Source organism: Miscanthus floridulus, chromosome 10, assembly GCF_019320115.1.
Source record: "Miscanthus floridulus cultivar M001 chromosome 10, ASM1932011v1, whole genome shotgun sequence".
NCBI lineage: Eukaryota > Viridiplantae > Streptophyta > Magnoliopsida > Poales > Poaceae > Miscanthus > Miscanthus floridulus.
The window spans coordinates 25,040,462-25,053,948 of record NC_089589.1 but is presented as its reverse complement, the minus strand read 5'-3'; the positions used below and the strand labels follow the sequence as shown (position 1 = coordinate 25,053,948).

At 42.2% G+C, this 13,487-nt stretch overlaps 2 protein-coding genes across 4 annotated transcripts; both read left to right on the top strand.

The window, feature by feature from the left end:
• Window positions 1-1,592: 1,592 nt before the first annotated feature.
• Window positions 1,593-7,369, top strand: LOC136486381 (scarecrow-like protein 23). 3 transcript variants are annotated; one of them, XM_066483261.1, is made up of 5 exons: window positions 1,934-2,055; window positions 3,935-3,997; window positions 4,108-4,191; window positions 4,720-4,890; window positions 5,569-7,369. In XM_066483261.1, the coding sequence occupies exons 4-5, from the start codon at window positions 4,847-4,849 to the stop codon at window positions 7,241-7,243; spliced, it is 1,719 nt and encodes a 572-aa protein (XP_066339358.1). In that variant the 5' UTR covers window positions 1,934-2,055; window positions 3,935-3,997; window positions 4,108-4,191; window positions 4,720-4,846; the 3' UTR covers window positions 7,244-7,369. The 3 variants fall into 3 exon arrangements, with proteins under 3 accessions (XP_066339356.1, XP_066339358.1, XP_066339357.1); XM_066483259.1 differs by lacking the exons at window positions 3,935-3,997; window positions 4,108-4,191 and adding an exon at window positions 1,593-1,810 and having other exon boundaries at window positions 1,889-2,055; XM_066483260.1 differs by having other exon boundaries at window positions 3,935-4,191.
• A 5,207-nt stretch (window positions 7,370-12,576) lies between these two features.
• On the top strand, window positions 12,577-13,020 carry LOC136488250 (uncharacterized). The gene has a single exon (XM_066485248.1). It carries the CDS (start codon window positions 12,577-12,579, stop codon window positions 13,018-13,020), a length of 444 nt encoding a protein of 147 aa, XP_066341345.1.
• The last annotated feature ends 467 nt before the right edge of the window (window positions 13,021-13,487 follow it).

Below are 13,487 nucleotides of genomic sequence, written 5' to 3'. Positions count from 1 at the left end.
TACGAGATGTTGGTGGTTTAAGTTGTCACACGCTTCTGAAAAGTGTCATGGCCTCATGGGCCTTTAGGTCTGGTATAAGTGGATGGTGGTTTAAATTTAGTCGAATTATTTCTACTCATTCTATGTTAAATTATAAGTTTTTTAGATATGTTCTAATTCAAAATTGTCTAATTCCGATCAAGTTTATTTTATATCCTTGATTTATTTTTGAGGGGTGCACTGACTTTATTTATTCAGTAGGATGTTACAAACTCTATCCGGAGACTCAAAAACTAAACATGTCTACCTATCGATAAATTTAAAGAGCTTCTACTAATATATGAGCGTTGATATTTGACTTTTGTCCTTCAAAGACGAAATCCGCTCTAGTAAAACTTTTTCTTCTAACATTTATCTCTCAGACAATTGGTCCATACCTGTCGATGAGGTATCTTTTTAGATAAATGATTTTGAATTTTTAGAGTATCGAGCCTATCAGTGCACTGAAACAAACCTAGACCATTAACAGAAGGAAAAAGTCCACATTACCTCCATCAACTTTTGCGAAAGTCCATTTTTCCTCCCTGAACTCCAAAACCGGACAAAACACCTCCCTCAACTTTTAAAACCATTCATCTTACCTCTCTGGCCCAAGTCGGTTTTGTCTTTTTCTTTTTTATTTATTTTGGCTGGATCTTTGAAAAATCATAGTAAATCACAGAAAAATCATAAAATGGAAAATCCAATTTTGTTGGACTTCACATGAGTAGATCTACACAGTGAACACATAATATGATATGCTTTAGTATAAAGTTTTTACTGTCTTTAGATCTATGCTTTTCTGTAATTACTTGAAATAATTCATAGCTGTAGTTTCTATAGTCCAATTGTGATGAAATTTTTATAGTGAGCTAATTATTGTATGATTGAATTATAGTAAAAATTCCATACTCATTGGATCATGTATAGCTTAATTATAGATTTATTTATATTAAAATTTTACTACAGTTCAATCATACAATAATTAGTCCACCATAAAAATTTCATCACAATTGGACCATAGAACTGCAGCTATGAATTATTCCATTTAATTATAGAAAAGCATAGATCTAAAGCTACCATAAAAATTTTGTACTAAAACATACTATATTATACATTTACTATATAGATCTACTCATGTGGAGTCCAACAAAATTGGATTTTCCATTTTATGATTTTTTCGTGATTTACTATGATTTTTCAAAGATGCAGCCGAAATAAATAAAAAAGGCAAAACCGCCTTCAAAACCGCTTATAACCGGACCAGGGAAGTAAGATGAACGGTTTTAAAAGTTGAGGAAGGTGTTTTGCCCGATTTTGAAGTTCAGGGAGGAAAAACGGACTTTCGCGAAAGTTGAGGAGGTAATGTGGACTTTTTTCTTAATAGAATTCGCCTAGGGAACCAGTTATAAACCAGCCCAGCCCATACCCCGTACATTTTTTTTTTGAGGGGAGCCCATACCCCGTACATGAGAGACGAAAATGAAGCCCAACTAAGTAAGCCCACGAACGCACGCACACCTGGTGAGGGCGACACGTGTCCAGCTCGGCCCCTCCACCCGTCACGCGCCGAAGCCGCCTCCCCCAGTCCCCCCCATCTCCGGCGCCCGCCGAGGCGGCGCTGGAGATCGGACCAGATCACGGGTCCCGGTGTCCCACCTCCGACTTGACCCTCTCCGTCCACCAATGCGGCGCCGAGTGAGCCGTCCAGCGACAGCAAACTGCCCCCCGACTTGGCCTGGCCTGCTCCGACGACGGTCCAACCTCTGACGAGGCTCCGACCCCAATGCAGGTAGCAGCACTTCGAACCACGCTTTCCACATGGAGATTCTCTGACTCGCGCCGCGTTCTCTTGTCCCGCCGCGTGCAGGGCTCGTTGTCGCGGCACGGCGCGCGCGCGTCGCGTGGCTCACACGGTTGGTGGTCCGCACATGGGGGCCATCATATTGGGGGAAGCAATCAAGCAGGAGCCGGGGAGGTTTCTGTGCCTACTGCCTATCGGCGAGGCGATTCGTCGTGCGCGATTTGCAGCTGCAGGTGAGGATCAGGCGAATCGCACGAACAATCATGGGATTGTCGTTATACCTCCTACGTAAGGATTCACTACGTAAGCGAATCGCACGCACGCATGATCATCGCCTCGTGTTCTTGCTGTTCTAACCACGTTATCCGTGATAGGATTCTCGGATCAAATCATGGGTAGGTGTGCTGCCTAGTACCGTACATGCTTTACAAATTTCTTGGGCTCTCAACTATATGAGTTTTGATTAGAAATAGCAGAGAAACACATGCCACACTGCTCTAGGCACTTTTGTTTTGCTACTGCTCCAGGGGGGGTGATGAGGGTAAGAAACAACAAAGGGTGTTGGTTAAGAGTGACGAGGTACAACTTACCTGGTGGAAATATCATTCCAATCTTGTTTAGAAAGCCAAGCTATTCTTTTCCCCTGAAGAGGACCTACCATACATGATGCCACCTCTCAAATACAAATGTCCAGTCCAAGTCACGAGTCATTGCAACATCAGCTCTGGGAGGAATTAGATATCGATTTGAACATTGGAGACTGATTGTTGCCTTGGACCTTAGCTTGCTAAGCATGTTAGCAGGAATCTACCGAGTGCAACTTGGTAGTCCTTTTGTTTTCAGTAGTTAGGCAGATAGGTCATGCAAGTGACTTTGACAAAGTTCTTTTTTTTTGTTACTATGTCCCTTTTCAAAGTTCACTATGCGTCTGCTTATTCGCAGCTGTGAAAACTTTATTTATTTATTTATGGCTAGTCTCATCTTTCAGTTTCAGGTACAGCCCAGTCTTCTGAAAGAGAAATCAGTTGACCATCCATTGTCGCCCTTGTTCCATGATGTGCTGCTTGGATAACCAAACCTGATTCTTCTTGTTTCTCTATGTGCTAGGATGAAAATGAACTATTCACCACAGTTGCCAGTTGATTTTACTTATATCTACACAAGCCCAATTTGCTCTTTATATAGACAAAATATCAGTTGTCTTCTACTGCCGCTTTGTCACACTTACATTTTGGACTTGATGCTGGAATCTTTACCTTTAGCTACCTCATACTGCATTATGTCATTGGTGGGGCCATGCTGTAGTATTAGTTTTGTACCCCCTAGAAAATTTGTGCTGACAGAAAAAAAAAAGGCTGACATAACCATTAGTCAGCCTGTTCGGTTGGCTGGTTCGTATCGTTGCTGGTTCGTGAAGAAGTACTGCTAGCTAGTTTGTGTGAGAGAAAAATAATGTTTCGGCTGGAAATTTACGATCGTTTACCACAAGCCGATTGATAAACTAACCACTGAAGCAGCAAAATAGAAAATAGCATAGCCTTTAACATGTGCCAATCTAGACTTGCCTTTTGTTTGACCTAGAGGAAGACTAGCATCTTGACCGAGAACCATGTTTTTATCTTCAAAAGATACAGGCACCATGCTCAGCCTGACAGGCTGTCTGCATTATTTCAACTAGTTAGCCAATAGCGTGCATCTTTTTTCATAAAAACCGAAAGGAGACTCTGCGGTATTGGTGTGGTCATCTTTACTTCATTGGCCACTTGGTGATTCTTCATTTTTCATTTCTTCTTCGTGTAACTTATGCTGTATTAGGAAGTGTATAATGGTAATCAAAGGTATACTTAAGGAACCTTCAGCCATGCTGGTTATAAGGAGACCACACTGAGCTGATGCTCAGAATATACGAGACAACAGTTTGGTATGCTGCTGTTGTCTTCTGCTATCGTTAGAGATGCTTACAACAACTTATTAAGGCATTTGATTGGAGGAATTCCTAATGATCTTTGTCCACTAAGTTAAGTTATGTCACATTGATGAAAATGCTGATAAGTTTAGCTCATATGCTCGAAGTCTTCTCTCACTTGTTGCAACTTTTTCTTTCATGCTCAGTGATGATCTTCAGATCCCCCAATATATGACTCCTGAAATGGCCAATTCGTTACAAACATTTATGTAAATGGCCAATTCCATCAATGTCTCCTGAAATCATCACGAAGGTTTCACGTATATTATACTTAAATTTAAATGCTTTCTTTCCTTTTCCAATTGCATTGCTTGCTTAGCTATGATTAGGATGATACTGAGGCATTCCACCTGCCGGCCTTAACTCATCTGATGTCATTGACAGAAGGCGTTCCATGAGCATGGTAAGCTACTAAGTGCCTGAAGCCATGGTTGACTAAATGGACCATAAAGTTATTGTCCCTATCAGTTTCAGGCAATTAATTAGAGCCCTCCATGATGAAACCTGGGACATATATATATATGATACTTGAATTCACTAAAGCATATAACTCTGGCAACAGATCAGTTACTTATTTTTTCTGTCAAAACCTGTGCACCTGTTACATTTTTATATATTTGGTTTTGAAGGTAGTTGTGTGACTGTGTTCTGTAACTATCCCAATCTGTCAATTTCATTTTAGAAGTATTCAATTTTCGTTTTTATTTCCTAGTATTGTTAAATTGTGCTCTGAAATCCTTTCTATGTTGAACATGAGAATTAGAGTGCTAAATGAATTCATAGTGCAGACTTAATCTCTTACGATGTGCTGGTTCCAACATCTTATAGCTTGTCCTTGTGTACCAAAAACATTTCTGACTAATGCTTATTTGTTGTTGGGGTTGGGGGGTTGTTGGGGGGGGGGGGGGGGGTGATGGGATCAACACATCAGCATTTGCAAGTTTGCAGCTGAAGCTCTGCTGTGCGTCATTATACTCCATCCCCAAGCTGGTGCCACTGCCGTTCTCTGGAATCAATCATATTTCTTGCCAGGACAAAAGGTTCATATCAATAGGAACATGCAGCTTGGAACCAAGAAGTCTGTGTGGCGATATTGTTTTCTGTAAGTTCCTCTTTGCAACAACTCTCCACTCTTTAAAACAAGCAGCATTGTTGGATTGTCCTCATTCAATTCCACTGTATTAGCAACATCTAGTAATTATTAATATGAAGAGAGAAAAAGACTGAAATGACTATATTAAGAATCTGCCAAAACATAACTACTTAATTATCATCCTACAATAACGGCGCTGTATGATTGCCTGATTGACAAGAAATAAAGAATTCAGTCTGGAAGCAAGTTGGTGTCATGAGCTCATTGGTCACTGACTCACTGGTAGTTATTGAACACACATTGTATGATATATGTAAATTGTGTTTCAGCTGGTCATATCAAATATAAAGTTTAAGTGTGTATACTATTTTTATATAAGACACATCATAGATGAAGTTTAAGCGTCACATTTTTTATGGATCAGATTATATTGTTGGAATACATACTGTGCACAATGTTGAAGTTTGAAGCATATGCTCTGCATCTAGTGTTGCATTTATTGCTTTTTTTTAATTATAATTGCTACTTGACTACATTCTAAGATCACACAGCAAATAGCAACACAGCATATATAGAATTTCTTATTCGTATATGGACTATATGACAAAATGCTGACACGTAGCAAGAAGCGCTACAGGAATATGCCCCCAGCACGCCTTCTGAGTTTCTTCTGCTTCTTTCTGGCAGGCCACCAAAAATGATACAGCACAGTTTATTTTCGGGAGTATGTATACCGGCCCTGAAGTTGGTAGAGGCACACAAAGAGCCAAACACCTTTGGTCATATCCATGTTACACTATGGCTACCAGATGCAGACAGTTTAGCTTGCATTAGCACGAGGGTCCGCACACTTTTCTCTTCCAACCTTGCCTCCCCACTTTGCCTCCTTGTTCTGTATATAAGTGAACTAAATCACATAGGCCAAACCAACTCTTATGGTAGTCGCAAGCGAATGGAGACCATTTCATATCCTTGTTCTCCTCTTCTCTTCTTTCCTACACATGAAGAGAGTAGCTATTCACTATGGTCTCCTCAACTCACCCTCCATGAGAATGCCGCCATACCTGCTGATCCTTCTCCTGATGTAAGAGAAGATTGTGAGTTCTTTGACACCACTGCTATTGATTCTAGTGATTCCCATGACCAACATGCCTTTGATGTTAATGTGTCTACCCATTGTGATGAGAGATTTCTGTGCCAAGAGAGTGCTAACCTGGCAGCTATCCAAGATGAGCTCATGGAGGAGAACAGTTTAAGCGATCTCCTTCTCACTGGTGCAGATGCAGTTGAGGCTGGGGATTCAAGCCTTGCCTTGGCAGTGCTTTCAAAACTTCATGGCCTCCTGGCTGGCACCTGTGAGAATGCTGCAACCAGCTCTTTCGGTCGCCTGGCCTACCACTTTGCCCAAGGCCTGCAATCCCGGATATCTGGTGCATGCTCTCCATGCTACCCGCCAGATCCATTGCAGTCTGGTATCATGTCAGCGCACCAGATGATACAAGAGCTATCGCCATATGTCAAGTTTGCACACTTCACCGCCAATCAAGCCATTCTAGATGCCACCATAAGCGACACGGATATTCATGTCATCGACTTCAACCTTGGTGAGGGCATACAGTGGCCATCGCTCATGTCAGACCTTGCTCGCCTTGGTGGCAAGTCACTCCACCTTACAGCAATCATAACAGATGCTGTTTACCGCGACGACACTCATCAGGCAGCTGCACGGCGTCTTTCGGAGTTTGCCGAGTCCTTGAACCTTCCCTTCCAGTACAACTCTCTCTGTGTACGCCATGAGGAGGACCTGGATGACTTCTCCAGGAACTGTGGAGGCTCAGTGGTTGTCTCATGTGACACAACCAATCTGTGTTACAGATCAGGTAGCAAGTTACAGATGCTACTACTTGGCTGTGTGAGGAAGTTACAACCCAAGTCAGTGGTGGTCATAGAAGAGGAGCTGGTCAGAATCGGAAAAGAGGCCTATTTATCCCAGGCCTCCTTTGTGGATTTCTTCTTTGAGGCATTGCACCATTTCACCACGGTGTTCGAGTCCCTGTCGAGCTGTTTCAGCAGTAGTAGCAACAACAGGGCGTGCCTGAGGCTTGTGGAGAAGGATATGGTGGGGCCAAAGATACAGGACTTCGTGGGGCACTACGGGTCCGTGACACCGGAGGCTGCTGGTGCTCCAAAGGCTTTGGAAGGGTTTACATCTTGTGAGCTGAGTGCTTGCAATATTGCTCAGGCTAGGATGCTGGTTGGGCTGTTCAATAGGAGCTTTGGGGTTGCGCATGAGAAGGGCAGGCTTCAGCTGTGCTGGAAGTCCAGACCTTTGATCTCTGTGTCTGTTTGGACTCCTGTATGAAAGGAAATGAGTTTGTGATTGTTTCATTAGGAGTAAATTTTCTTGTAATAGTTTGCAGTGGAGATTTTTTTTTTGCCTGGAAGATTATTGTAGAATGCAACTATTCAATGCCAGAATTATATTAGATGTTTGGGTCGATTCATCTGACTTTTATTATCAGGTTGGAATCAACTTTTTTTCTCGATCGAGCCATTCACCCGTTTTTCATTAGTAGGATTGAATAAACGTCACACAGCCACAATCACGCAGTCACAACGGCGAGGAACCATTATGAGAGGTGACGGAAGGAACCTAGCTACTGGATTACAATACTGCGGCTACATGTTTCCTGAATTTTGCGACCAGATGGAGTGAGCTGAGGCTAGCGTTCGGTAACCAGCAGCCACCCAGTCGTCCGCCTCCGCGACCACCCGCCCCGAGCAGTTCATGCATTCGCCGCGTCGTTCTCTGGAACGTCCTATTGTTCCGTTCCTTCCAGAGGCTCCAACAGACCAGCAGCAACAGTGAGTCGAAAGTCGAATTCGCCGACGAGTCGATCCTATCCCGTTGTCGCAGCCACCAGGAGGTGATTTCATCCGGTTCATCAGGGACTAGCGAGGACAACCCCAGCGGCGCCAGGAGGGAGAACCAGAGCTCCCGTGCGACCATACAGCCCAGAAACAAATGCTCCCCGGTCTCGGGCGCTTGACCACAGAGGGCACAAACATCATCATCTTGAAGGCCGTGTCTTTTCCGACGTTCATCAATCCAAAGAAGGCGATGCAGCGCAAGCCAGAAGAAGAATTTTACTTTAGGCGGCGCCTTCGTCTTCCAGAGCTCAGCCGCGCCTAGTAACGACGTACAACCGTTGAAGAAGGCACGGTAGGATGACGAGGCTGAGTATTTCCCGTCTGGTGACCACTTCCAGACGAAGCGGTCGACCTGCAACTGGTCAAGCACGACGTCGACGTCGCGGAGGAGACGCCAGACCAGCAGGTACTGGCAGAGCACCTGAGTCGTTGGCGCCCCCACAATGTCCTTCGCCCACCGGTGCTGGAAAAGTCCGTCCCTCACTGATCTCTTCTTCCCTGTCCTGGAGACCGCCGCGAACAAGTCAGGAGCGAAGCGGCACAGTGGTCCGAACGGCGACCAGTTGTCGGTCCATAGCCTGGCTGAGGACCCATCCCCAAGAACGACGGACATGCTCACCGCGGCCATCGCAGTGACCGCGCGCTCTGGCCTAACCGGCAGGCTGGCCCAGCAGCTTCCTGGCGCCGATCTGCTTAGCCATTCCCAACGCAGTCACAGGGCAAACCCGAAGAAGCGCAAGTCAGGATACCGAGACCACCGTAGCAAGTTGGTCGGCAGACCCTTGTCCATGCAAGTTTGCATTTGCCGCCAGTGGTCACCACACACGGGAACACCTCTTGTACCTCGAGTATCATCTGCTCCAAGCAGCGGATTGGGGAAGCCACACACTTATCGACATTAGTGACGAGACCCGACGCTCCGGCGAACAGGTCAAGGATCTGCAGCAGGCACTGCAGGTCGCCAGGAATGGGAGCGACCAAGACGACGAGGTCGCCAGGTTGCTGGTATCAACTTCTATCCTGCCTTTCAGACTTTCAGTTTCAGGCTTCATAGGCTATTAAGGACTGTTTGTTTGGAGACCTCCCAGGCAGCTCTCAGCCCAGAGAGCAATCAGGTCTCCAAAATTAGCCTGGGCTCAAACCAAACAGGCCTCTATGAGTCCGGCCTGTTGGCTTCAGCTGCTGCTGCTGTTTACAGAGTAGCTTGTGTTTTGGTTTTGCATTTTTCTTTTGTTCTCCAAACAAATATTCCCCCCAGAAAAAACATATATATCTAGGATCTGTCTATTTGGAACTTGGGTGATTTGACCTATTTAAACACTCAAGCAATTTCAAAGCACAAATCACACAAATGAGACAAAAAGCAAAATTTGTGTGATGGAAGCATGATGCTCACACGAGTAAGGTAGTGTTTAGTTCCCAAAATTTTGTAAAATTTTTCAAGATTCCCTGTCACATCGAATCTTTGGACGCATGCATGAAGCATTAAATATAAATAAAAAATAAAACTAATTACACAGTTTAGACGAAATTTACGAGACGAATCTTTTAAGCCTAATTAGACTATGATTGGACACTAATTATCAAATAACAACGAAAGTGCTACAGTACCATTTCCCCAAAAAATCGCCAACTAAACAAGGCCTAATCCTCCAGTACAAAACAGACAAATAACCAAATAGAAAAATTCGAGTGAAACATAGCAGAACTTCACTCGGATTACGAGAGAACACCATCCACACCTTCACGCAATCACCACTACAAGCATTGGAACAAAAAATAATTAAAATAAAAACAAAAAAGTAGAAATTTTCTATGAAATACAAAATCACAAAAATTCTGAGGGAACTACCATAAACAAACATACCAAACAACATATTTCAAATATAAAAAACCAGAAATTTTCTATGAATTGAAAAAAAAAACAAAAATACTGAGGGAACTGCCATAAACAAACATACAAAAAAAACATAATTTCAAATAACAAAAACCTAATTTTTTTATGAAATGCAAAACAAAAAAATCTGAGGGAAGTGCCTACAACAAACATACCAAAAATATTAAAAAACAAAAACCAGAAATTTTCTATGAAATGCAAAATCACAAAAAATCTGAGGGAACTACATGAAACAAACAAACCAAAAACAAAATTTCAAAAAAACATTCTATGAAAGGCAAAATAACTGCTGCACGACACCTACTGTAGAAGATTATAACTGCTGCACGGCAACAGATGGGAGATAAAATGTATGGAGCCCAAAATTGTTTCAGCTGTCTTATGAAAATAGACAGATGGATGATGAAAAACAAGGCCTAATTGCACATTGAAACAATCAAATAAAAGACTGATAAATTACTACAAGGAATCTTAGTACAAGAAACTGATCAAAGATTGACAGATTAAAGACTGAACAACACATGAGGTCAAACCAAGAGAGATCACAGCAACATCTAGATTTTACTAAAGCAAAAATGCACAATACCAATGGATCGAGATGAATTTCATATAAAACAAATGGATCCAAATGAGCTAAAAAACTGGATGGCACCAAACAAACGAAAAACAACACCGATAATCTCTAGGCTCGACCAAACAAACAAGAACAACACCTCTGGACAAAAAAAAATAAACACAGGACAGGAAAAATATGCATAGAGAATTTCGTAATATGCCGAGCATCTAAAGAGATCAAAATTAAGCATAAAAGAGAAATATGTCCTGAAGGACATCAAAACAAAACTAAAAAACCTTAAAAAAACAAAACCAAAAAAACAATACAAATACAAAAAAATAGAATTTTAAAAAAATAAAAATGAATGAAATACTCACCAATGAAACCAAATTGACGCTGAAAAATGGCTGCGCCTCTGCCTCGACCTCCGCATCAACCTGCACCTCAGCCTACACATAGGAGAGGGGCCATGACCTGAAAAGTACCAACATATAAATGAAGCAAGATTTTAAATAATACCAAAAGCTAGTAATCCAACATTTCAAAACCCGGAAGGCATGAAACCAACTGTAAAGGATAAACTAAGTCAGCAAAGAAGAAAAGGATAACAAACAAACATCTCCAGAACACAAATATATAGGAGTAGAGTAGTATCTCAAATTCTGAAATGTCATGAACAACGCAAAATGACCATCAGCAACCACATCCATCGACCAAAAAATTCAGCACAGGAAACTACTCCATCTCTGCCTCCCCCCGCATCCAGCTCAACCTCAGCATACCAGAAGAACAGAAACAATTATAATACAAAAAGAGTTACATTCAAAGAAATGCATAATACACTTTATGCATATAGTACTAGTTACATCAATAATAGTTAGGAATTACACATCATTAACAACTTTAAGTGTAGATAAACTATAGTGTAACTAGTATACTTATAACCAGAAAACCATTATTTAGAGCTAGAGCATTAGGACAAATACTGGAATATAAAAAAACTGGCAGCTGGATTAACAAAAATCTAACCTAAATTGGAATAATTTTAGTAATACAAAGAACACAAACGGGATGATTTTATGAGTAGAGAAGTACCTCAGATTTTAAAAAATCGCCAAAGACAAAGAAAGAACATCAACAACCGGGCCAATCTCAGCCTCTACATGAATATCTGTAGAACTCAAATATCAACACAAGAAGAAGAAAAACAAGAAAAACTAAAAAATAGGATAAACCAAAGAGAACAAAATCTAAACAAAAAAAATAGTCATGAAATATTACAAATAAAAAATTACAACGACAGTAGAAACATCTACAACTACTAATACAAAAAAAAAGAAAAAAAGGCCAGATAAACAAAACTTTAAGTATAAATTGAAGTCTCGAATTAGTTACACCAATAATATCATAAAATTCTTCCGTTGGGGCGTAACCCTCTTAGCGACGCGCCATCTCGGAACTCGGGTATTGTGTTAAATGAGCTAGGGCCAGGTCGTCACCCCTGTGACGCGTCGTGTCACGATCTAGACACGGTGTCAAGTGAGCAAGGATCGGTTCGTCATATCCTTAGTGGCGCGCCACATCGGCGCCCGAGTGTGGTGCAAAATTAGCAAGGGTCTTCACACCTACCTCGGCGAGTGCGAAGGATAAGGAAGCTAGTCGAGCCAAGTAGGATCCGTTTAGGTAGCTGAAATGTAGGATCCCTTACATGTAAGTTAAGAGAGTTAGTGGACACAGCGGTTAGGAGACATGTAAATATCTTATGCGTCCAAGAGACTAAATGGAAGGGGTAGAAGACGAAGGAGGTGGACAATACCGCTTCAAGCTCTGGTATATAGGGACAACTTCAAATAAAAATGGAGTAGGAGTTCTAATTGATAAGAGCCTCAAGGATGGTGTGGTGGAGGTGAGAATGTAAGAGGGTAGGATCATCTTAGTTAAACTTGTCATTAGTGATATGGTCTTAAGCGTAATTAGTGCGTATGCCCCCTCCCAAGTAGGCCATGATAAGAGTGCTAAGCGGCTTTTCTAGGAAGACTTAGATCGCTTGGTTAGACCTGTCCCTAGTAGCGAGAAGCTCTTTATAGGAGGTGATCTTAATGGCCATGTAGGTACATCAAGTGCAGGTTTCAAGGCGGTTCATGGGGCTTTCAGATATGGTAGTAGGAACCAGGAGGGAGAGGAATTCTTAGACTTTGCCATAGCTTTTGATCTGATGATAGCTAACACTTTCTTCCATAAGAGACAGTCCCATTTAGTGACCTTTAATAGCGGCCAGTACTCTAGTCAAATCGACTTTGTCCTTACAAGAATGAGGGATAAACAAACATGCGTGGACTGCAAGGTGACACCTGGAGAATGTGTGGTCGCTCAACACAAGCTGGTGGTGGCTGACTTCCGCTTTCTAGTGCAAGCTCATGGGAACAAACAAGCTAGGGTTGCTAGAACGAAATGGTGGAAATTAGAAGGGGAGGCATCAAAGGTCTTTAAAGAAAAGATCATTGAAGAGGGCCCTTGGAATAATGAAGGCGATGCAAACAACATGTGGGAGAAGATGGCAACATACATTCGAAAGGTTGCTTTCGAGGTGCTTGGAGTGACCCAAGGGAGCGGCTGCGATTCAAAAGACACTTGGTGGTGGAATGAAGATGTGCAAAAGGCTATTAAGGAAAAGAAGTGCTATAAACGCTTGTATCATGACAGGTGTGCAAACAACATAGAGAAGTACAAGGTGAAGGGTCGAGATGGTGACTAGAGGGGGGTGAATAGTCCTTTTTTAAAACTTAATCATGTTGGTTAACTAAAACAAGTGTAGAATTAAGACTATCGGTCTAGCCAAGACTACACCCCTCTATCTATGTTCACTAGCACCTTGTAAAGATACTAATTAAGCAATAAGGTGCCGGGCTAGCTAAAGCTCTCCTAACCAATTCTAAAAGCAAAGTCACACAAACCTATGCCACTAGTACTTTAAGCAATAAGAGAGCTCCTACACATGCTAGTAAGCAAAAGCACAAAGCCAACTAAGCTCACTAGCAATGCTCAATAACAAGGCAACCAATGTCAAATTAGAGAGCGTAAATACTTAGCTACACAAACTAAGCAATATGACTAACAAGGTTACACAAACCAAATTAGCCACGCAAGGGAGCTACTTCTATGCTACACAAGCAAGAAGGCAACTAGTAAGCTACACAAGCTAACTAATTGCAAGAGCAACTA

Excerpts from the sequence above, each read along its gene's own strand:
- LOC136486381 (XM_066483259.1), top strand. Across the intron at positions 2,056-4,719 it reads TGCGCGATTTGCAGCTGCAG|CATTTGCAAGTTTGCAGCTG; the intron begins GTGAGGATCAGG and ends TCAACACATCAG. Across the intron at positions 4,891-5,568 it reads GTGTGGCGATATTGTTTTCT|GCCACCAAAAATGATACAGC; the intron begins GTAAGTTCCTCT and ends TCTTTCTGGCAG.
- LOC136488250 (XM_066485248.1), top strand. The coding sequence starts at position 12,577 with ATGAGGGATAAACAAACATGCGTGGACTGCAAGGTGACACCTGGAGAA.